Source organism: Babylonia areolata, chromosome 6 (genome assembly GCF_041734735.1).
Source record: "Babylonia areolata isolate BAREFJ2019XMU chromosome 6, ASM4173473v1, whole genome shotgun sequence".
Classification (NCBI taxonomy): Eukaryota; Metazoa; Mollusca; class Gastropoda; order Neogastropoda; family Buccinidae; genus Babylonia; species Babylonia areolata.
This window is the reverse complement of record NC_134881.1, coordinates 4,675,754-4,697,999: the sequence shown is the minus strand read 5'-3', so window position 1 is coordinate 4,697,999 and position 22,246 is coordinate 4,675,754. Positions and strand designations below refer to the sequence as shown.

Here is a 22,246-nt window from a genome sequence, read left to right as displayed (position 1 = left end):
TCAGTATATCCAACTAGCTGGCTGGTACATCTCATAATAAATGCAGCATATGGTTGCCAAATGCTTCATAAATTGATCAACTTGGAAACAATTATGTCACTCTTCCAAACTGGCGGACTTGGAAACACTTATGTCACTGACTCAATGTTCAAACTGTTAATTGTGAATAATCAAAACTGGTACAGATACTGGCATGCACCAAAAACATAAATAATGGACTTAAGAAATCTAACAGAATTTCTCTTTTTTTAAATTAGTTCTTGTACCCCAAAAATGTCAATTGCAGTCTCAAAACAGTACAGTTAACATTAACTGAATTGAGCAGCACTCTCCCAAGAAATTTAGAAAACCTCTTTACCTGTAGAACTCTTTGTCCTTCTGCATCCCTTACACCCAGGTCTCTTCCCAGGTGTAGCACTTCGCTGCCCACCATCTCGTCTGTAAATGAAATACACAAATATTGAAACTACCACACTGTTACAAACACTCAGTCAAAATCTCTGATTGTATCTCTTGTTTAAAATAAAATATCAGAGCAAAACCAATATAATTAGGAAATGGAATAAACAGGGGACGGTCTGAAAAGTAAAGGACAGAAAAGAAACAGGAACAGAACTGAAAGAAAGAAAATAAACAGGAACAGAACTGAAAGAAAGAAAATAAACTGAAACTGAACAAAGGGGGTGCTGGAAAGCAAAGAGTGAAAGAAAAATATCGGTCTATTTATTCTGGCTGTCTGTCCATATGTCTGACGCCGACAAGACATCCTAATGCCTCTTCACACACAAAGACCTCTCCTGCAGTTTTTCATAGGCATGCATTCATGAACATCAAGACAACTTAATCAGATGCATCACGTGTGCAACTGTCCCTCAAGGAAATAGGAATCACTGTTAAGGTTTTACTGCCAGCTTAGAAATGAACGTATTAGAGATATTGTCATCTCTGTCAGGAACTGGTAGGAAATGGAAACACAGAGAACATTCCCAACATGAAAATACAGTGAAGCTACCAATATATTGCATGAATATGGTTATGTACATGAAAGATTACACAGAGTGACTAGGGAACTCACAACCCATAATCTAAGAAGACAAAGAGAAGCAAAAATACCAAACGCTAACCAAAGCACGCATTAAAATGATCTCTTTTAATTATTCCATATTCTTCAAATTCTTGACGACTAATTCTTTTTGTCTGCATTGGTCTGTATCTTAAAAAAAGAATGGATTTGTAAATAATGGATGTGACCAGATGGCATCAGATTAACAGATCTGTCTTTTAACTCCTTTTTCTTTCTGTAACCAACAGACTGAAGCCCCCACCCCCATCTTTCATTAAAATTTAGGGTAACCACTCATTACCACTGGGGGACTATATATATGTCACAAGTCTGTGGCTGCTTTTCAACTAAAATCAAAGGGAACTTTCTTCACTTGACTGTAGAAGAACAAACAGATAACACATGGAAACTACCGTAATTTGAAGTGAGATCACAGCAAACCACAAATTTACCTCTTTTATAGACGCCATTTTTTGTTTTGATGCTTTCTCTCACGTTTTCATCCTTGACAATGTCGTGCCAAAACTGAAACATGCAAACCATTAACAAACAGGATTAGTGTGTGGAATTAATTCAGCTTCTGAGCTCTTCATTCCCACTAGTGAATATCCAATGAACTGAAAATATTCAAGTTCAATCTCTTGTTCACATCTGATGCTTTCATACAAGTATCAAAAGTGTTTTATGTTCATGAATATTTCAGATGAGCATTCCAGGTTGTTAAGTCTTATGGGAAGACTGAAAATATTTCTGTTCAATTCTTTATTGTTTACAGAACTTGCACACTGCATGAATCATGCAAATCATTCATTCAAAAGTACCTATGTATATATAAGCTTAAGATATAAATGGAAATATTAAGTACCCACACACTCCCCACCCTCTCTATCCTCTGATCATTCAGCCATGTCTAAATTACCCGAAGGAAGTCGCGCTTTGATTCAGATTTTGTCCAGATGTCAGTCATCACATGCTCCAGTGTACCAGGTCCTGCACAAAAGTCAGACAGCATCATTTTATAAACTATTTCTCTCTAAAAACCCTCACTCCTGCACATGGGAAACATTCACACCCACATAACTTTGCTGGATATTGGTCTACTCTCTTTCTCAATCACAGAAACAGAAAGCACACACACACACACCCCCCTTTTCCCACGAACCTTCTATACACACAGACCTAGAAACACAGTCCAGCACAGTGCCATCTCATCCCTCCCCAAAATCAAGGAATATGATCACAATGATAAAACTATCTCAGGAAAACAGATGTGTCCCCACTAAAAGCACTCCCCACCAAAAAAAACAAAACAAACAAAAAAAAAACACAACAACCTGAACTCTCACCTTCCTCAAACAACCCAACATTGGCCATGAGCAGCGGCAACAGATGGAGGGACTTATTCAGCTTCAGGACATAGCGCCCTTCGTTGGAAAGCAGCAGGCAGACGTTGACGGCAAAGTCCACCTCGTTGGGCAGACCTGAACGCAGGGACATCTCCAGCTTGTCGTAGTCACTGAATCGGGCCAAGTCCGTGGACAGGTTCTGGGCTTCTCGCTGATGGTCTGGAGCAATCAAGGCAAGAGTCAGGCAACTTTCAACTGGATTCAACACACCCCTCCTTCACACATGCGTTTTCTCACTTTTTGTACAATTCAAATTATGAAACTGTTCTGATACAAGTATGAATAGTGATGTCAAGTGGTGCGGTGGCCTGGTGGTAACATGGCCGCTTTGAAAGCGTGAAAATCTGAGCGTGCAGGATCAAATTCCAATTCACTAGAATTTTCTCCCACTCCACAAAACCTTGAGTGGTGGTTTGGACACTAATCATTCTGATGAGATGATAAACCCCAGTCCCGTGTGTAGCATGTACTTAGCGCAGGTAAAAGAACCCAGGGCAACAAGGGTTGTCCCAGCAAAATTTTGAGAAAAGTTTACTTTCATAGTAAAACAAATACACTTATAGACAGAAAAAAGAAAAAAGAAAAAAAAAGGGTGCACCACACTATGCAGATGCACTCTCCCTGAGGTGAGCAGACTAAACTTCATAGAGCAGTCTGTTGAGACAACAAAAAAAAACCAATACAAGTTTATCAAGCTGTTTACAAGTGTTAGGCACTGGCATTCACATTCAATCTAATCACGATTGATTCTTAAGAGACTTGTTGCAACTGTGGACTTGTTTTTTGTTTGTTTGTTTGTTTGTTATTTTGTTATTTTGCTGCCCCATCATCTGCTCCGTTTCAGTGGCATTACTTCCACGCTGCTCATTTAGATTCCCCCATACACAGCCACACCCGGGTTCGTCCGTTGCAGTTCCAGCATTGGCAGTCCACAGGGAACCATCGATGTTAGGTCGCCAGGAGGCCACACACCAGAGGAGACCCTGCATTGCTGCTGAATCACTTCGGTGGTGTTGAGTGGTGCCTGTTCTGGTTTTTTTTGGGTTTTTTTAAACGTACTTAGGACACCACCTACTAAGGTCCCTACTAATGACAATAATGGCTTAGTTGCAGAGCCAGACTGAGTAAGCGTCCCTCCCAGAGTGGAGACCGCCACCATGTCCCTCAAACAACAGCCCCCCATGAATCTGCCAACACTGAAGACATTGACAGGACTCACAAGCACGGAAGTGGAAGGGTATCAAAACTGAGGTCACCATGAGAGCACTATTTTGTTTATATTGATGATGATGAAGGAGGGGAAGGATGATGATGATGATGATGATGACGATGCTGCTATGGAGGTCCATTTTGGTTTGGGACTGCGTGACAAGGTTGTACTCTACACTTCCTGTCATAATGATATCCTGGCGTTAACCAGGCCCGAGAGATACAGACACTTCCAGTGTTGGTCAGGTAATTAGAGCAACACACCCAAAGACGCATCCTTGAAGTGGATGACACTCGACTGTGTGGTCCCAGTCTCCCCATTTAAGCCCACAGCACACTCAACTCTGGGTAGGAGCCGGCCATGGGCTGAAAACCCCACCTCCACTGGGATTGGAACCCACATTCTCCCAGCCGTCAGTCTGCGACGCTAACCACTTCACCACAGCGGCTGGTCTTGTGGACTTGTTTTTTGCTGCTGTTTTTTTTTTGGTGGGTGTGAGAAGGTTGTGGTGTGGAGTTTGGTTTTACTCTCATTTCAAGTCTGAAAATGTCTAAACCTTGCACCCCTTCTGAATCAATTACTTGCTTGATTTTGGGTTGTTGTTTTTGTTTTTTTTGTTGTTGTTTCTTTTTGTTTTGTATTTTTGTTTTCATGAACCAGGAATGAGCATTTAACTAATTTACACAGCACCCTGCAACAGTAAAATAAAAAAGCCCAGAATGCCCGTCAGCAAAATACAAGCTCTGACTCATACACTTCACTGTCCCACTCCCTACTGCTCTCAAAAACACCAAGAATTGTAATGCAAACAAACTTTGTATAACTTTTAATCACACCATCTAGGTAACTCGTCAAGGACATGGGCATGGAAAGAAGAAAATGAATATTATTTGTATCAGTTCTCTTTTATTAGTTTTAATCCACAAAATTATAGAACAGAAGATGTATCACAACATAATCCTTATCTGGTAATCTGGACATGAAAATATCTTGCTCAGATGAAAGATTCTCATACATCTACATGTATGATGATTTATCATAATGATTTCCCAGTACTGTTATATTTTACCAGTGGGTCGCATTAAAGTTCTTTACCTTTGACACTGTGCTGACTGTAGTTGTAGGTGAGGGGGATGGACTCCACAGGCAGGCAGATCTTCTTCCTGGCTGGCCCCTCCTCCTGTTCATCGGCACAGCTGTCAGGGTCCAGGCCCAGGAAGTGCACTTTCTCATAGATGTTCAGGTACCTGCAACCAGGCATGGGACCTTCTTCACAACTCCTTCAAAGCAGACCTGTTTGAACTTCTTTATTAAAAAGAAGAAAGAAAGAAAGCCATCAGACCTAAAACTAAGAATGCACAGTAACACTGCAGAATCCAGTGACATACATTTTTTAACCTGTTTAACAGACATGAACTGAGGCACTCATTTGTTTTTGATACTGATAAGACTTAAAGAGCCAGAGGGAAAAAAGACAACAACAAAAAAAGACACACACAAAAAAAGGAAAGAATTATCATCTATAAAATGACACATGTCTGTCTTATCACCAGTATTTTTCAGTCAACCTCTCCCTATCCCTAACATTGATTCTGTGTTCACAATTTGTTACAAATCAACATTACCACTCAACATTTCGGTGATTATATATCAATTGGTATATACTTATATGACTGAACATTGACAGTTTTCATTCAGTTGCTTTCTTTTTTTCTTTTTTTTCAATTTCACATCTGTTGGTCTCAGATTAAAAAAGGAAAACAGTGTTCAAGCATCAACAGTACAGTACTTAGGATAATTAAATGTATCCTTGGTCTTCTGTAAATAACAACTTTCGAACAAGCAACTTGCATGGCTACAGAAAAAAGTGCAATAGATATGGTCACTGATCATATCTAAACTTTCAAAAAACGTCATAAAAACAATGCACTCTCCATAAAAAAATATTCCATAACATCATAAACATGTATTTGAAAAATCGTGAGACTGCATCTGGAATTATAACATATTACATGAAATAACATGAAGGTACATGTCAGAACAACACTTACAGACAACACTGATAAATAAATGACCCAAAACAAAGCATTCTTCATCTTCTATTCCGACTGATTTTCCACTTGCCAAGACTGTTGCTATAAAAAGCATGCAATCTTAATGATTACGGATTCAATCTTCTCTTCCTCAGTATTGATTTTCCTCATGCCAAGATTGATTGTTGCTGAAAAAAGCATGCAGTCAAATGTCAAGCAACAACACCACCAACCTGAAGTAAATGTACTTGAGGGCCTGTGACCCATTTGTGCAAGCCATGGGCACATTGAAGTCTTCCTGTACGTCTTCCCACAACAAGTCATTGTTCACCTGCACACACAATGTGCACAAACATGCTTATAATGGACAGCATCACGGGAATAATTTTGAGTATTATCTGTATCAGGTGTGTATAGTCTATGATTTTACTGTAAATCAATGCTGACATTTTGTTGGTTTGGCAAACTCCAAACCTATTTAGTTTTAGTTCCAACAGTCTTCATCCAATTTTTAGCAAATTATTGACAAAGCCAGTGGCAACACTGCTATTAACTTTTCTACAGCTCAGTGAAATCAGTTTGCTATGTTTACGAAAAAGTTAAAAGTTACAAGGTTCAAACAGTGTAAGGATATAAGTTACAACCTAAAAGTAAAACACAAATGGGCAAAAATTGAAATATTGAATGAACTGCACACCTGAAAATATGTGTCAATTGTTTGACATGTTGTCTGTACAGTTGTACAGTGAACAAAATAATTCTTGTATTAATCATTTCAAGCAATTAACCAAATTTTAAAAAGAAACAAAAAAGCTTCCAATGAACAGACAGAACTGCTGAGTCACAAACAAAAACTGGACTAGTGGAAGACAAAATGCCAAAATCATTAAAAATAAAAGTAAAGAACAGAGACATTGCAAAACTCTGAAAAAAGATGTTTTTAAGATCTGTATAAGAAAGAACTAATAATCAAGGGAAAACCAACTTCTCTTCAATTCCATCCATTCAAAACCACTTTGTTCACCCTATGTCAGGTAATTACATTACAGATGGTTCATTTCATATCTGGTAAAACAAAAAGTGAAAAACAAGAAAACAAAGAAGAAAATCAATTTTACAGAAAAAATGATACTAACATTATATTCAATTTCAAATGTTTCCACTTTAACACTAGTAACAGACATAATAATTCATCATACATGTACACACGATACCCCACACACACTGCATAATCTAAAATTATGACATGCACAATAGACTGTGAACTCCACAACTTAATTTTGCTGTAAATTCAAAGCTTTCAAGAATACCAGAAGGTTAAATCATGATATAGCAATGATGTTTGTTGGGCTTTTTTGCTGTCCCATTTCCTGCAGTCTCATAGATATTAATTATTATCCTCATCTGTGTCCATCCCAAATAGATCTATCTCTTCTTCATGCTCCTGCAACAGTAGTAATACAAGAGCAAGACAATTATGTCAAATATTCTTCTGTTAGTGATAATTGTAACCATCAAAATCAAGTTTCTTGGCTGAAAGGATATTACATTCTCTCTTTGGTTCAATTTAGTTGCCTGCAAATCACTCAGCCTGAAAGTGCTTACATTCAAAATTTGCTGACTGGCCTACAGCTCTCTTTTTTTTTCTCTCTCCCACTTCTCTTCAACAATTTCAGACCAATCCCTTTTTGTACATGCTCTCTCTCCTATGAAATCTTGCAAATCATTTCATTTCTCCTTCTTTCCCTCATGGTAGTGTCCACCCCAAATTTGACTCTCCATCTAAATCTCATTTCTCTCCCCTTTCTCACATACTGTGCACTTTCATAAACATCTGTTATAGATTTATTCTGTATAACTATGAGTGTGCCAGTTCAACACAGCTGACTTTATCTTGCTTTTTTTTTTCTCTTTCTTTTTTTTACAGTTGTGTTTGTAGTTGTAGTGTATGGTTTAACTCTCTCCATACGAACGGCGAAAGAGAAGACGTTAACAGCGTTTCACCCCAATTACCACCATCAAAATATTATAAGTAGAAGGCTCTCATACTGAAGAGGTGAATGTTGACAAAGAATACCACAATTCTGACGATGGAAGCTAAAGGTTGGGTCATTGAGACACTCACTGGACATCTGAGGGGTTTGTGTAGAGGAGAAGAGAGGACTGGCCGTACTGAGTGAGTTAAGTAACTCAAAAGTCAATTTTTGTTGGATATAAGAAAGTTATTTGTGTAGTGCAAGCAAAAACACTGACTGCATCAGTTGGGCCTGATTGCTGTCAATGACTCATCAACTGATCAAGAATATAAACCTTACAACAGGGCTCAGAATTCTCATAGCTGTACTGTGTACAGCTCCCTGCCTCATGCCCCAAAAGAGTGTTACAAAAGAGTGCTGTGTTACATATACAGGGTTACTCAAATAATAATATCATCAATAATTCAAAATGAAGAAGTTCACAGCAAGGTTAGCCTATGACATAAAAAGAAAGAAGAGATGTACTGGATTTCAACTGCCTTTACTAAATGTTTTGTGACTGAACCAGCTTTCCTCATGGAAGATAATTTGAATGGAATTTAATCTCTTTTGCAAGCAACTGCATGATACACACTACACAATAGTAAGTTGTCTATCGACCAAAACAAAAACAAAAACAACCCCCCCAAAATCTGACACTGTGTTATTGTTGTTGTTTTTTCAATGCAGGGTTTTAAAAACACTTCTCACCATATGTCACCCTGAAGGGAGAGGTGGTAAAAATTCAGTTGTGGCATACTTTCATCCTATTACAAGGTGGCAGTTTAAAACGTGTGTGTGTGTGTGTGTGTGTGTGTGTGTGTGTGTGTGTTCAGTCATTTATTAAAACTTCGATCCACAATTGTGATTTTATATGAAAATCCACCACCTCATGTCATCATTACTTACAGAAGTTTTCCTGTCCCTCTCTCATGAATTTGCATTGTCAAAAATTTGCATCACCAAAAATATATCTATATGAATAAAATAAAACAACAAGCTAATACTCAATTAGTAAACTTTCAACAGACGGGGCTAATGGGGCCCCTAATTAAACTGAATTATTTCAAACATAAGTTGAATGTCATAGATAGATTATATATATATATATATATATATATATATTTTTTTTTTTTTTTTTTTTTTTTTTTTTTACTGAATGAGGTAAAATGTTTTCAACTGTTCACATTCACAGATGGTATGCACACCACAAAAACAAGTCATTTTGGGAGTAAATTATGTTTTTATAGCATCCAATCATAGTCTTTAAATTAGACTAGTTAATTCTGCCATTGTAATGTCCTTTTGTTTTGGAAGAAACATACAACAGATTCTGCATGAGCTATTCTTAGCATTTTCTCTCAGTTAACTGACATGGTTCCAGCAATTTTTCTCCAGTAGAGAATAACCTTCTTGTAATGAAAATGGAAAACAAATTTCTATAGCACTATAAATATTCACTGTTCCTATTTTAGTGCATGATCCACCTGCTCATTTTCTACAATTTCTTTGTGACAAGGGATCTAACAAAAAACAATCTTTGTACCAGGAATGGTAAAAAATCAAATCTATAATGAATTTCTGTTATGAGTTCTCCTCGTGTTTTTAAATTATTTTACTGTTTGTGTTGAAGATTTAGAATTGAAATAAAAAAGTACCTGGAATATTGTAATGGTAAGACTGATTAATAGATTTAGACAGGTCTAAAAATATATCCATTATCTGCTGTGATTAGCGTGAATATATACAGAAAAACCTTTGCCAATATGATAGTAATTCTCTCCTTTCAATGACTGGATTATAAATCATTAAATGCTGCCCCTCACTGGTTATCAAATACTGAGCCATCTGTATACCTTAAGGTGATTTGGATAGGTTTTTTAAATGTAAGATTTAACAAAAACAGAGAGCAGGACCTTCAGCTTATTTGTAATTTCTTTCAAAGGTAGCATTGTTTATCTCCAATTTATATGATTTATGTATTGTGCGTGATAACCAAGGGCTGTCTGACTTGGGTTTACTCCTGGTGTTTTAAAAAATGCCAGAGGTGCCTACAGTTATGAAGGAGTGAACAGACTGCTCTTTTAGGGAAATGAAAGTCTGATAATTTTATACTGATCTTGGCAGTATTCGAACTCTTTTACTTCTTAATATATACTTTGCTGATATATACAATGCATATTTCATGTGTTCTTCAAAGGGTGATATTTTAATCTATCATCAATGTACAATGCAAATTTCATGTGTTCTTCAAAGGGTGATATTTTAATCTATCATCAATGAGTACATTTTAATACTTGAAGCATGAAGTTGATGAAATGGAACACATACCATGCTTTACTATCTCTCTGTTTCAACATGTATTTTGGTGAAGAAAAAAATATCTTGTGCATTGGTCAGGATGGGCACAACAGCAAAGTGACTAAAGGCGTAAAGCGTTGGACTTTCAATCTGAGGGTCCAGGTTCGAATCTCAGTAACAATGCCTGGTGGGTAAAGGGTGGAGATTTTTCTATCTCCCAGGTCAACAGATGTGCAGACCTGCTAGTGCCTGAACCCCCTTCATGTGTATTCACAAGCAGAAGATCTAATAATAATAATGTACATTTACATAGTGCCCTTTCTCACAAAGAGCTCAGGGCCCTTTATAGTCTAAGAAAATTACGAAAATACCTCAAAAAAATTGCAAGAAAAGGTTTTTTTGGCTCTATGTGTTCAGGATTTTTCACACTATCACCTGTAAAAAATCGAAGAAAATCGAATGTCAGATAAGAGCAGGAAAATTAAATAAAGAAAAATAAACACAAGGAGATGGCGCGAACGGAACACCATATTTGAGTCTGAAACTCTCAACTGGGTCACGTCACTGACACCTTGTCAAGGATGCCACAACGGGGATGGGCCTGTTAAGTACTACGCTTCTCCGGCATTTCGTCCGCGCAGCTGAACCTGCCTACCACTGTATCTTATGCTTACTGAATATCATACATGATTTTACAATGCTTCATTGTTAAGTAATGTTTCCGAGAAAGCAAGTGTACTTACAACAGTCAAATTAGACTGTTACTAAAATATAATCACAGTTATCATGGTCTTAAAGTGTGCTAGCACAGACTGCATGGCAGTGGCATAGGGGTAGACAGGTTCGCCCGTGTTCGCGTGTGTGAAGTCAGAGTATGGTAAACCATGCGCTTAATAAAGTTTCTTTCGCTGAAAATTTAAAGATTTTATTTTTTGAGATTTCTTTGCAAAATGGAAATGGACTAATATCAAGACACATGTGCGGTTTGCAAACACCCATGCAGTGTTGACAAAACATTTTCTGTGCTATCGAAAAAGGGCTGCAAAGGTGATAATAACATTTTTTATAGTAAGTTTGTGGGCTTTCGTTCCCATCAGTGTTTATTTCATATGTATTCGTTTGTTTATTTCCTTAAGCACTGTCTTCAAGGCTTAGCTTTTATTGTTTTCTTTTGTTTGTTTGTTTTGTGTTTATTTGCTTGGTTGTTGTTTATCTCCATTTAACTACTGACTGTGAAATTGTGTGTGTGTGTGTGTGTGTGTGTGTGTGTGTGTGTGTGTGTGTGTGTGTGTGCGCGCGCGCGCGCGCGCGTGCTAGAAAGGCAGAAGGGCGAGGGAGGGTTTAGGAAGGAGAGGGACGGAATTGAGAAGAAGAAGAAGAAGAAGAGAAAGAAGAGAGAGAGAGAGAGAGAGAGAGAGAGAGAGAGAGAGAGAGAGAGAGAGAGAGAGAGAACTAACAGGAGGAATCTTGTTTACTGAAGGAAAAGAACAAGCACAGGAAGACTTTTCTTACGTACTACCCCAATTTTATGAAAAAAAGAACTTGAGTAAAGGCAATAAGAAAAACAGGTATTACATAAATGTATATGCCAGAAAACAAACGAATTTCAACTGATAGCGTACAGAAAAGCTAGTCAGTGTGATTTTAACGCACGATGCATATCAGTGTATAAACAGAACGTTGCAACAGAAGAGAGAGAGGCCTGGTTGGTCAGGTATGATGCAAGCTGTTCACATGGGCAGTCACTGTGGCATCTCTGGCTTCCTGCCCATAATCGACCTCAGTCCAAGTGACATGGCCTGTCTCTACTCTACCATACATTTCATCACAAAACAGGCCACACGACACAACTCAACACCTGTCCTGACTCTGGATCAACCACTCTGGTGGAAAGCCACTGACATCTTGCTAATGAGCCTCCTGCCAGTTATATGAAGTCGATGGTGCTGCGCCTTGGTGCTTTCCATGCTGAAATGAGCTTCTGAGGCTGCATTGGACGGTTGATGGAGGGCAGTGGGTTGCAAGAGGTTAAAGGTTCTGGAATTGCCCTTCTCTCCAAACGCTGTCATGCACATGACGCAAGGAAAAGCAGTGACACGAGCAGGAAGGGGACATTTTAGTGGACTCTTTGCTTAAACGCACTCGTGACTGCTAAAACATGTGGAGTCAAGCTGCCAACTACACAGAACCTAGATCTTGTTCCAGAACACCTTCATTTGGAACAAGTGGATCAACAAGTTCAAAATGAACTTCAAAATTCAATTGACACTTTCAAATCAAATGCTACTGATCACACGGACTTTACCGAACCAATGTTAGATGAAGATCTTGATCACGGACTGGCTTTGTATAATTTCTCTCATGGAGGGCAAACTTGTAGCTCATGACCTTGAGGCAAACACGCATCTTATCTCCACAATTTCTGACAAGTTGGATGCAAAGAAGGAGGAGCTAAAACAACACCCCACAGCTGCCTCGTGGTTGCAATACAATCATCTCATAGATATTTTACGATGTTTTCTGAAGGCAGAGAGGACGGGAAACTGGCATCTTCACCTGCGTACGTTGCAGGAGATGATACCTTTTCTTGCTTCAGCTGGTCACAGTCTGTACACAAAGTCAATCCAGCTGTACCTACAAGATATGGTGCAACTTGAACAAACCAACCCTGACGTGTACAACAAATTTCAAGGTCATCATATTTTCCACAGAAGTGATCGCTACTTGGCTGGTTTTTCTGTCGATCTTTTATTTAGCAAGTGTTGATGAAAAGCATCAAATCAACAGGGGGGATGACACGTGATCGTGGAATGTCAGAATCCCAACGTGCAGCATGGCTTCTATCAATGCCCACTTGTGCTGACATCAATACGTCAGTTCAGAACATCACCGGGTTGTCTTTTTCAAGTGAACAGCACAAAGACATCAGCATTGCCAGAAAGAGGCAGGATGGTCACGACATGATGGAAATCCTTGCTCTCCTGGAAGAGAGAGATCCCTTCATTGCTGGTCCTGTTCTGAAGAATACAGCCACAGGTATGGTTGCAAACACCAAGGTGGATGCACACAAGGCAAACCTAGTGGGAAATAAAATCTTGAAGAAGATGGAAGGCCACAAAGCTACGGAATACACCTTTAGGTCAGAACAGGCTGTTACGATGGCCTCCATAAACACTGTCAAGGCAGTAAATACGAGGACAAGAGTGAGGTGTTCAGATATGAGCTGTCGAGTCACCCATCATCTCTTTCTAAGTCTTCTATTTTTCTTCGTCAAGGAAATAAAGCCCTTCTTGCTGATGGGATCTGGAAGAGAGTTTCCAAACCCATGCCAGAGAGTGCCGTTCTTGGTGACGTGCGTTTGTTCTGCATGGAGAGGCACTTCTCAAAAATATCCCTGGTCTCGTGGCTCAACTTACATTTCCATCATTGAAACTTACGTCAGACATGTGCGACAGAAGTACAAGAAGCCTGTAATGGCTATACAAGTGGCCCAAGCACAAAAGACGTCACATATATGTGCAGAACTGAGGGAAAGTCGTCCACTGAGGTTCAGTTTACACCAGCCATGACCCTGCATATCGGGAAAGACCTGTTTCTGGCCAATCATAAAAACAAGCAACGTTTTATTGACTTGCTTTCTTGTAAGCTGCGGAACAACGGATGCGTGACTTTCTGTTCTGAAGGAGATGCTGACTGCATGATTGTTGCTGAGGTTCAGGAAAGTGCAAAAGGCAAAGAGACAGTGGTTGTTGACGATGACACAGATCTTTTAGTCCTTTTGGTCTGTCATTTCAATAGTGATTCAGAGGAAGTCTTTCTCAAGAAAAGCAGAAAGCCGTTCAGGTGCTGGAACATCAAGCAGTTTCAGAGTTCACTTAGCAGCTTATGTCATATCTTGCCTGTCATCCATGCAGCCATAGGTTGTGACACAACGTCCCGAGCTTTTGGAACTGGCAAACGGACAGGTTTCCAGAAATTTCTGAGCTCAGAACGACTTTGTGAACTGGCAGAGACATTCCTGAAGAACTTAGAGAAAGATGAGATTGTTGCTGCTGCTGAGCAGATGCTCTTGTCTTTGTATGATAGGAAGACAGCGTCCACCCTTGACAAGATTAGATACATGATGTTCTGTTCAAAGGTAGCGTCTGGGACAACATTCATACAAGTTCACTCTCTGCCAACAACGTCCTCTGCTACCAAATACCACAGTTTGAGGACATATCTGCAAGTCCAACAGTGGACTGGAAATGACACACTTGTGCCGGGACAATGGGGCTGGAAGATTGTTGACAACCAGATGGTGCCGCCTTGCACAGCAGACTTGCCTCCTGCTCCTCCCAAGCTTCTGTGCATTATCCGCTGTGATTGTGAGTGTGACTGTGACAAAAAGGTGTACCTGCAGAAAAACAAGGTTTTGACTGCTCGCCAGCATGTGGAGAGTGTCATGGAATACATTATTCGAACTCAGCACAGGTGACAACCGCTGAAGAACAACACTGAGAGGGAAGCCTTTGTGAGGATGGACATTATTATGAATTAGTCCAGTAATTCTATGATAAAAAGTGGTCTAATCCCAAAATAATCGCAATATGTGTGGGTTTTTTTTTCCAGACTTGCATCTGTACTTATTGGTGAAGGATGTCTGCAAAATGTAAGTGAATATTTTTAAAATGCAACCTTAAGACGCATAAAGACAGCTTTGTGTGAATAAGTCGCTCTGCTTATACATTGCCTTTCACGTTAACAATTTGCACAGACTGTCAGGATCGATGTTCTTCTTGTATGGTTTGATTTCTTTTGATACTGTACTTATTACTGCTGAAAAGAGGACCAGCTTAAGGTCAAATATATAAATCTGACATAAATGAATCCATTATAACAGACAACATCTCATGTATGAATTCTACGTTTCCAGGTCACAGTGGACAAAACATCTACATGAATGACACATATTGCGCGCGCATGTGTGTGAGTGTGCGCATATCCACATTTGGTGATATTTTGCTTTCAAATTCAAAATAATGTTTTGCCTCTCTCTCTCTCTCTCTCTCTCTCTTTCTTACACACACACACACACACACACACACAGTCACGTGTTTGAAATACCCCCACGACAGAAGATAATAATAATGATAGATAAAATGAAACAAACAAGACAGTTCATAATTAGATAAATAAATGAATAAACAAAAATAAACTGAATGATAAATGTGTAACTAACAAACAAAAAATAAAACAAATAGATGAATAAGTAAATTGATAGATACATAAATAGAAAAACAAACAAACAAAATAAATCAATGTTTTTAGAACCCAGACAATGGCTTCTCGTCACTTCAGATCACACAAGTGCCTTGATGACCGTCCGTTTCAATTTTACATACAATTACTTAAGAAAGTTGAATATTGTAATTTCTTCAGTAAAATATTTTTTTAAGCGCATGGTTCACCATACTTCAGCACCACGTTTTGCGAAGGCAACATGTGAACCTTTCTTCAACGCCACATTCGTGTTGTCTGTCTAGATGCAAATTAGGAACAAGATAACTGTTATAACAGTTCAGTAACTGATTCAATTGACAGTTATAAGTAAGTTTTATTATTCCGGAATCACTAATTGCCAACAAATCAACGTAAAACATTCACTACGGTCAGGGAAGTACGAAACAGGTTTCACTGCACGGAGTGAGAAAGCGCGGGGAGGAACCAGGCCTGCCCGCAGAGCCCGACTTGACAAGGCGCGAATGACAAGCTGCGGCAGCAAAAAAGTATGGTGTGCTTTTTCTTCCATCTCAGCCTATTTATTTTTCTTTATTTAATTTTCCTGATCGTATCTGACGTTCGATTATCTTCGATTTTTTACGGGTGATAGAGCGAAAAATTCTGAACACGTAGAGCCAAAAAAACGTTTTCTTGCAATTATTTTGAGGTTCGGCCACTTTTTCTCACAGAATTACTAGACTATTACACGAAAGAAAAATATTACAAGTAAAATAAGACATTCAAGGCCACTCTTTCTTTAAAAAAAAAAAAAAAAAAAAAAAAAAAAAAAAAAAAATCCCCCCCCCCTCACACTCTCCCTTTCACACACTACATGCATCCAAAGTGAGTGGTGTTGGAGAAAAGGAAGCTGAGAGTACTCACAGATAGGTTTTAAAAAGAGGAGTCTGTAGTGATGAGTGAAAAGCAGAAATAGAATAAGATGGATGGATATGATAAGGAAGGTTGTTCCAGATATGAGGAGCAGCAAAGAAGAAAGAACATTCACCGTCGGTTATTGTATTGATGCAAGGAAGTTTCAAAAGGTAACCGTCAGAAGAAGAGCGGAGATTTCTTGTGGGAGTGTAAACACTGATAAGGTCAGAAAGATAAGTAGGTCCTGCCGAATGGAAAGCAGAATAGCAGAGACATGCAACTTTGTATTTAATCCTCGCACATTAAATATGCACATTAAAGATCCTGCAATCCATGTCAGCATTCGATGGGTTATGGAAACAACATATCCAGCATGCAACCCCCCCTAAACGGAGTATGGCTGCCTACATGGCAGGATAAATAAACAAAACGGTCATACACATAAAATGTTACATGTCTGTCTGAGTGTGTTTGTGTGCGTGGCTGAAGTCTGATCGAATGATACAGGAGATGAATGATGAGCACCCAATGGCAACTGTCAGTCAGCTCTATCCAGGTAGGTAGCCTGTTTTGCAAATGACTCTGTTTCTGTAAAGTGCTTATAGTTTGGTCACTGACCGAGGACAGGCACTATAGATAAGTATCCATATCTTTCATTCATTCATCATCATACTTCATAGGTTACCTGGGTAGTTTTGAGTACACTGGCAATGTTGCTGGATGTATAGTACAGAGGTATCCTGACCCCAGAGATGCCTGTTAACAATCTGTGTGTTTGTGTTTGTGTGTATAGGGAGGGTGGTGTCTGTCGTCACAAGTGTGCATGTGTGTGAGTGTATGCACAAACACATGCAAGTGTACATGTTGTATCCATATACTGTATGTGCTTGAGCACGAGTGAGATTCTGTTAAAATTTCTGCAGGACTATTAACTAATCACTTAAAGCCATGGGCATGAAAATAAAATAGATCAATTCAGTATTACACATTATTAGCTTTATAACCCTATATAAAGCAATTTCATCAAGAGCAAATTGGCTTTGAAAGTTTGTCAGTTTATTAACATAAATTTATATTATTATAATGCATACAAAAATAACCAAAGTAAAAAATAACCAAGAACTGATGAAGGCAGGGGAGGAGGGTCACACACAAATGTTGCACTTCCCAAAACTTTTTCACAAAGTCACACTGACACATCACAAGTATATAAACATGTACATCAAACCACAACAACAGATCCACACAAAAGATAAAGCATATATATATCAAAAAAAAAAAAAAAAAAAAAAAAAAAAAAAAAAAAAAAAAGAAAGAAAGAAAGAATTTCGTCAGATTCACTATAGTATTCTCAAAACAATACCACATTATCTGATTTTGTCTATGATTAAGCTTCAACACATAGTGTAAACTGAAAGTGAATTATGCTTCCTTGATCATTACTTTAAAAAACACACCCAAAAAACAAAATATGTAAATAAAGTATGATAAAGTTTAAACACAATACAATTACAAAATTCACATACACATGCACACACGCTTTTTTTTTCCTTTTTACAGATTAAAAAAACCCCTTTAAAAATATATATATCATTATATGTACAAATATATATATCATTATATGTACACATAATGAGAATCAATTTATGCTGCACTGGTGCAACAACACGAGAGGTCTAAATTTGTACCATGATTGAGATAATGTCTTGCCTGAGGCAAAAATTAACTCGTTTTTAAAAATCATAGATGAATAAAACTTTTTCTTAAAGCAGTATTAAGTCCTATATTCTATTTCTTTTTCAAATCTTTTTTTTTTTTTTATCTCTTTTCGTATATATATATATAAAATATATATATATGTGTGTGTGTGTGTGTAACATGAATAGCAAAATGACAAGTCACAAATGCAGTAATGAATAAGAAGAACTCTACGTGTACATTTTCAAAAATAATATACTGTACAAGGTTCATTACTGCAAATAATTTGAGAATGGTAGAACAGAATTCTACAAACACCAGCACAAATGTCTTATCAGCTGGTCTGATACAGTGCTAGACCAGTATTTTTCAACTGACAAACTTTCCATTTCTAAGATTCAATCTGTGCCATGACCAGTAATATATATATTAAAAAAAAAAGTTGGGATAGGAAAACTACAGTAAACAAATTCATACAGACCAATACAAACACTAAATGAGAAACATAAGCATATGTGTGCACTCACTCTAGTCTATCCCCCCGCCCCCCTCCATATCCCCCCACATCCCCACATATTGTATATTATTTCTCAAATTTCACCTAGCAAGAAACAAAATTCTTATAAATCAGAACCAAAAAATACCTGGCTAGTTCTACATTTATAAATACAAATCATAAAAAACGGCAAAAAGTACTAGGCATCAATTACACATACAGCATCATGATTTATAAACAAAGTAAAATGGAGAACTGGCTAACACATAACAAATAAACCAATAGAAAATTAACTGATAAATTAGTCAGTGATTTTAGCAAGATAATAACTATAGTTCACTGCTGAAACACATCTCCCAATGACTGTCTCACCCTGTCATACAATATAATCGCATCTCCCAATGACTGTCTCTCAATTTCACACAAATATAATTGGAAAGTGCATTGTTTCAAATTTGAATTCACACACACACACACACACACACACACACACACACACACACACCACATACATTATAACAAAACAGCATTTGTTCAATTATTTTTTTTTGTAAACTGTAATAAATAAAAACAATTTCAATTATTTTTGTAAACTGTAACAAACAAACAAACACAAAAGATAACTTAATGTAAAGAATTTCAGGATTCTTTAAGTTGCTATCAATCTAAAACTGTTCAACAGTGTCTCTGAGTCTCAGTTTGACAAGACATTTTCAAAACTGTCAAAGGGTTCCTCTGAAATTACATTTCTTAGAACTATGATTTGCAAAGGTCTAAAAATATATATATAAAAACATTTGAAAATTTGAAAAACAACAACAGAAAAACACAAAACTGTTTCCAGTATCATCCTTTTTTTTTTCTTTTTCAAAATTCTCTTCTGCTGCATTGACACTGACAGACAATCAAAAAGTATAGATCAGCACATACAATCCTTCATCCTTGTAAAATGTATCAAAAGTTTGATTTTTTGTATTTGAAAACAGACTGGATTTTTTTCTGAATAATTTATTTTTTATTATCTTCCCAATTCTGAAAGACATCAATGGTTTCAAATACAATAGGAAACAATGAATCATAAAGTCAATGCAACAGAGCACTCACTTTTTCCCAAAAATTTTCTCCTTTCACCTTTTCCCTCTTACCAGTGCATATAATGCAAATTTCATTATGACCTTGACCTTTCCAGCAGTAAAACCAGACTGGATGAACAATTTTAATTTTGTACAATGTCTACCAGCTTCTATTATCGAACAGTGAAATATAGTGTTGACCAATACTGCACTCTGAATATACACAAAGTTCCAGTTCTGCTGGTTTTTAGTCAAACTTCGGCATGCTAAAGAAGCAGAGCGCATGACAGTGCTTGTCCAAATATGGCAGACAATAACACAATGACCCCATTAAAAACACGATAACAAGGAAGCACAAAGTAAGGAGTCCACTCTGCTGAGGCTACCTATGTTTACGTTCTGACCCGATGAAGCACGTGTTGCGCTGAATGGGATTACCTTCAAAGCGTAAACACCGGCTGGAAGCAACAGTAGCGTGGTTCTTATCCCAACCCAACGCGTGCGGCGCAATGCCTTGTCGACAGTCTCACATCAACCACACGCCTTTTATTTAATCCCCAAACATTTCTACCAGTGTACATCCGCTCAGTCTGATAGTATGAACCATCTATAAGAAAGAAATCAAACGATTTTGTCTATAGTCTTCTCACCTTTTGCCAACCGCCCAGGTCTGTGACGGTTCTGTATAAACGATAGAGATCAACCTCTCTGCCGCCAATCCGAGGTATGCGATCAAATGGAGTCCTGTAAACAAACAAATTGGAATGTAATGTTCCATTCTGCACAATTTTGGAATATGTTTTCGAAATCTATAATACAAAATGTATTCAATCAACAACAATACTTACCCTCGCGATGTGTGAAAACGTTGCAAATCCTCCAAGAATCTCCGACGTTCCTCCGCGTATGTGAACGGGTCTTTGTTCAGAACCTTCACGTTAGCCATTTTGAACAAGACACACAAATCGAAGACACAACCCGCAACCTAAGTTCATATGGCGATTACAGCACGCCTAACGTCGTTCTGACCTACGCGACATCAATAACTGCAACAAGGGCGCACGGAGAGCAGGGTAAATCCTCAGTATTTGGGGGATTCCACATGAAGCAGGCTAGGCAGCAGCACAGACTGACCGCTCTCCGTGCATAAAATGAGCTAACAATATCCACAGTTCCAGTCGATCTACGTTTGTCCCGTTTTACACACTCACACTGTAAATCCACTTTGAAAGGCAAAGTCAAAAGTACAATCACCCAAACGCCGGCATCATTGTCTGTACGCAAGGAATATCAGGAAAAATCGTAACAAAAAGCATAATGATCATGCCTGAAATTGGTCACTAGAGGGGGGGTCGTATTATGAGTCAATACCTCGAGGTAGCGAGAGCAAGATGGCGGCTATGTAGGTCGCGTTGACTGTGTACGTCATCAAAAGCTTCCTCAATCTGACAGAGATGCGAGATAGTTTGGTCCTGTGCAAAGAATACAGATCCGACAAACATCTGAAATGATTTGCGATATATCCCATTACCCGTCAAAAAGAGGAAAGCTAAGAACGGAGAAACGACGTATTTTTTGCTGGGATACCGAGAACGACAACTCTGTCCAGCAAAAGTTCTGGGAAACCCCGCCCACCAGTGCTCGCTTGTGCTGTGAGAAAATTATCATCGAGTGACCTATTCTTCCTCAAGATGTCAGTTTTTATTTTTGGACGGAATGATAATAAGCGTGAAAATCTGATGATCCATGGACATTGTTTTTGTTTCATTTCACCCCCTGAATAACACACAAAGTATATTATAAATGAAACAACATGATCAACTTAGGACAAGAATAATAATCACGACCAGTTGGTAGGTCTTAGTGTCTGTGTTTGTGAAGTGAAGTTTTTGTGTTCTGCACAGCATGGAAATAACCAAGAATTGAGTCCTTTTTTTATGCCAGTCACATTCCTATACGCTCTCTCTCTCTCTCTCTCTCTCTCTCTCTCTCTCTCTCTCTGGGGTAGTGGGGTGGGGGGTGAGTGATGATGATAGTGATGTATGTGTGAGTGTCAGTGCGTGCGTGTGTGTGTGTGTGAGGGACAGTACATTACTGATTCAGTTGACTCACTTTGCATGTGATTGTCTGACACACATGTCTTTAAATGATTAGCGTAAGATGGTGTCAGTATTTGCTGGAGAGGAGATGTGACCTCCACCAGTGGGTGATCTCAGTTGCGGCCCGGCTGGCCTGACTGATCCGACACGCTCCTCAAACAGCCACTGATCAGATTTGATCTGTTGACATTTGTTCTTCCCTCGTGTGAGTGATTGTGTAGCAGACTACAACCGCACCTCAGCAGGGCTCGCCGAAAAACACGAACAGAAATCTATTCGAGAGTTGGTCAAGGTCAACTGCGCATCCACGTGAAGCATAGCGGCGCATCGACATGTGTTGAAGACGCTGTCAGCTGCAGCATGACGTCACATGGTGATTCCCGTCCCTGCAGAGGTTCCATACGACACCGCCGCCGCGTTGCTGAAAATAGCGGCCCCCGTGCCTCCCAGTCAATGAGTACTCCTACCACCGCAAGGCTGCTTGTGAATGAATGAAGGAACACCTCTCACACACAAGCACGCACTCCCACCACGGCGGAAAGTGTGTGGCCCACTTGCCGCTTCAGTTGCAAATCGAAATTCTCGCAATGTCTGTTTGCATCCTTGGTTCACGGCTTCACACAAACTGTTCGGTGTGATTGTAGTTTGAGGTGTCGGCGTCAGTCGTCGTCGTCTCTCTCCCTCTCTCTCTCTCTCTCATTACATTCAGTCAACTTT

General features: G+C 38.7%; 1 protein-coding gene across 1 annotated transcript in view; it reads right to left on the bottom strand.

The window, feature by feature from the left end:
• The window catches only part of LOC143282674 (uncharacterized), a 44,509-nt gene extending 23,724 nt beyond the window's left edge, over positions 1-20,785 (bottom strand). Inside the window, exons 1-8 of the mRNA XM_076588343.1 lie at positions 20,279-20,785; positions 20,081-20,174; positions 5,946-6,043; positions 4,775-4,926; positions 2,410-2,628; positions 1,983-2,053; positions 1,516-1,588; positions 359-438 (exon numbers count right to left, since the gene is read on the bottom strand). Of these exons, the coding sequence (XP_076444458.1) occupies positions 359-438; positions 1,516-1,588; positions 1,983-2,053; positions 2,410-2,628; positions 4,775-4,926; positions 5,946-6,043; positions 20,081-20,174; positions 20,279-20,376 (885 nt within the window). The 5' untranslated portion in view covers positions 20,377-20,785. The remainder of the gene's footprint in view (positions 1-358; positions 439-1,515; positions 1,589-1,982; positions 2,054-2,409; positions 2,629-4,774; positions 4,927-5,945; positions 6,044-20,080; positions 20,175-20,278) is intronic.
• Positions 20,786-22,246: the final 1,461 nt, after the last annotated feature.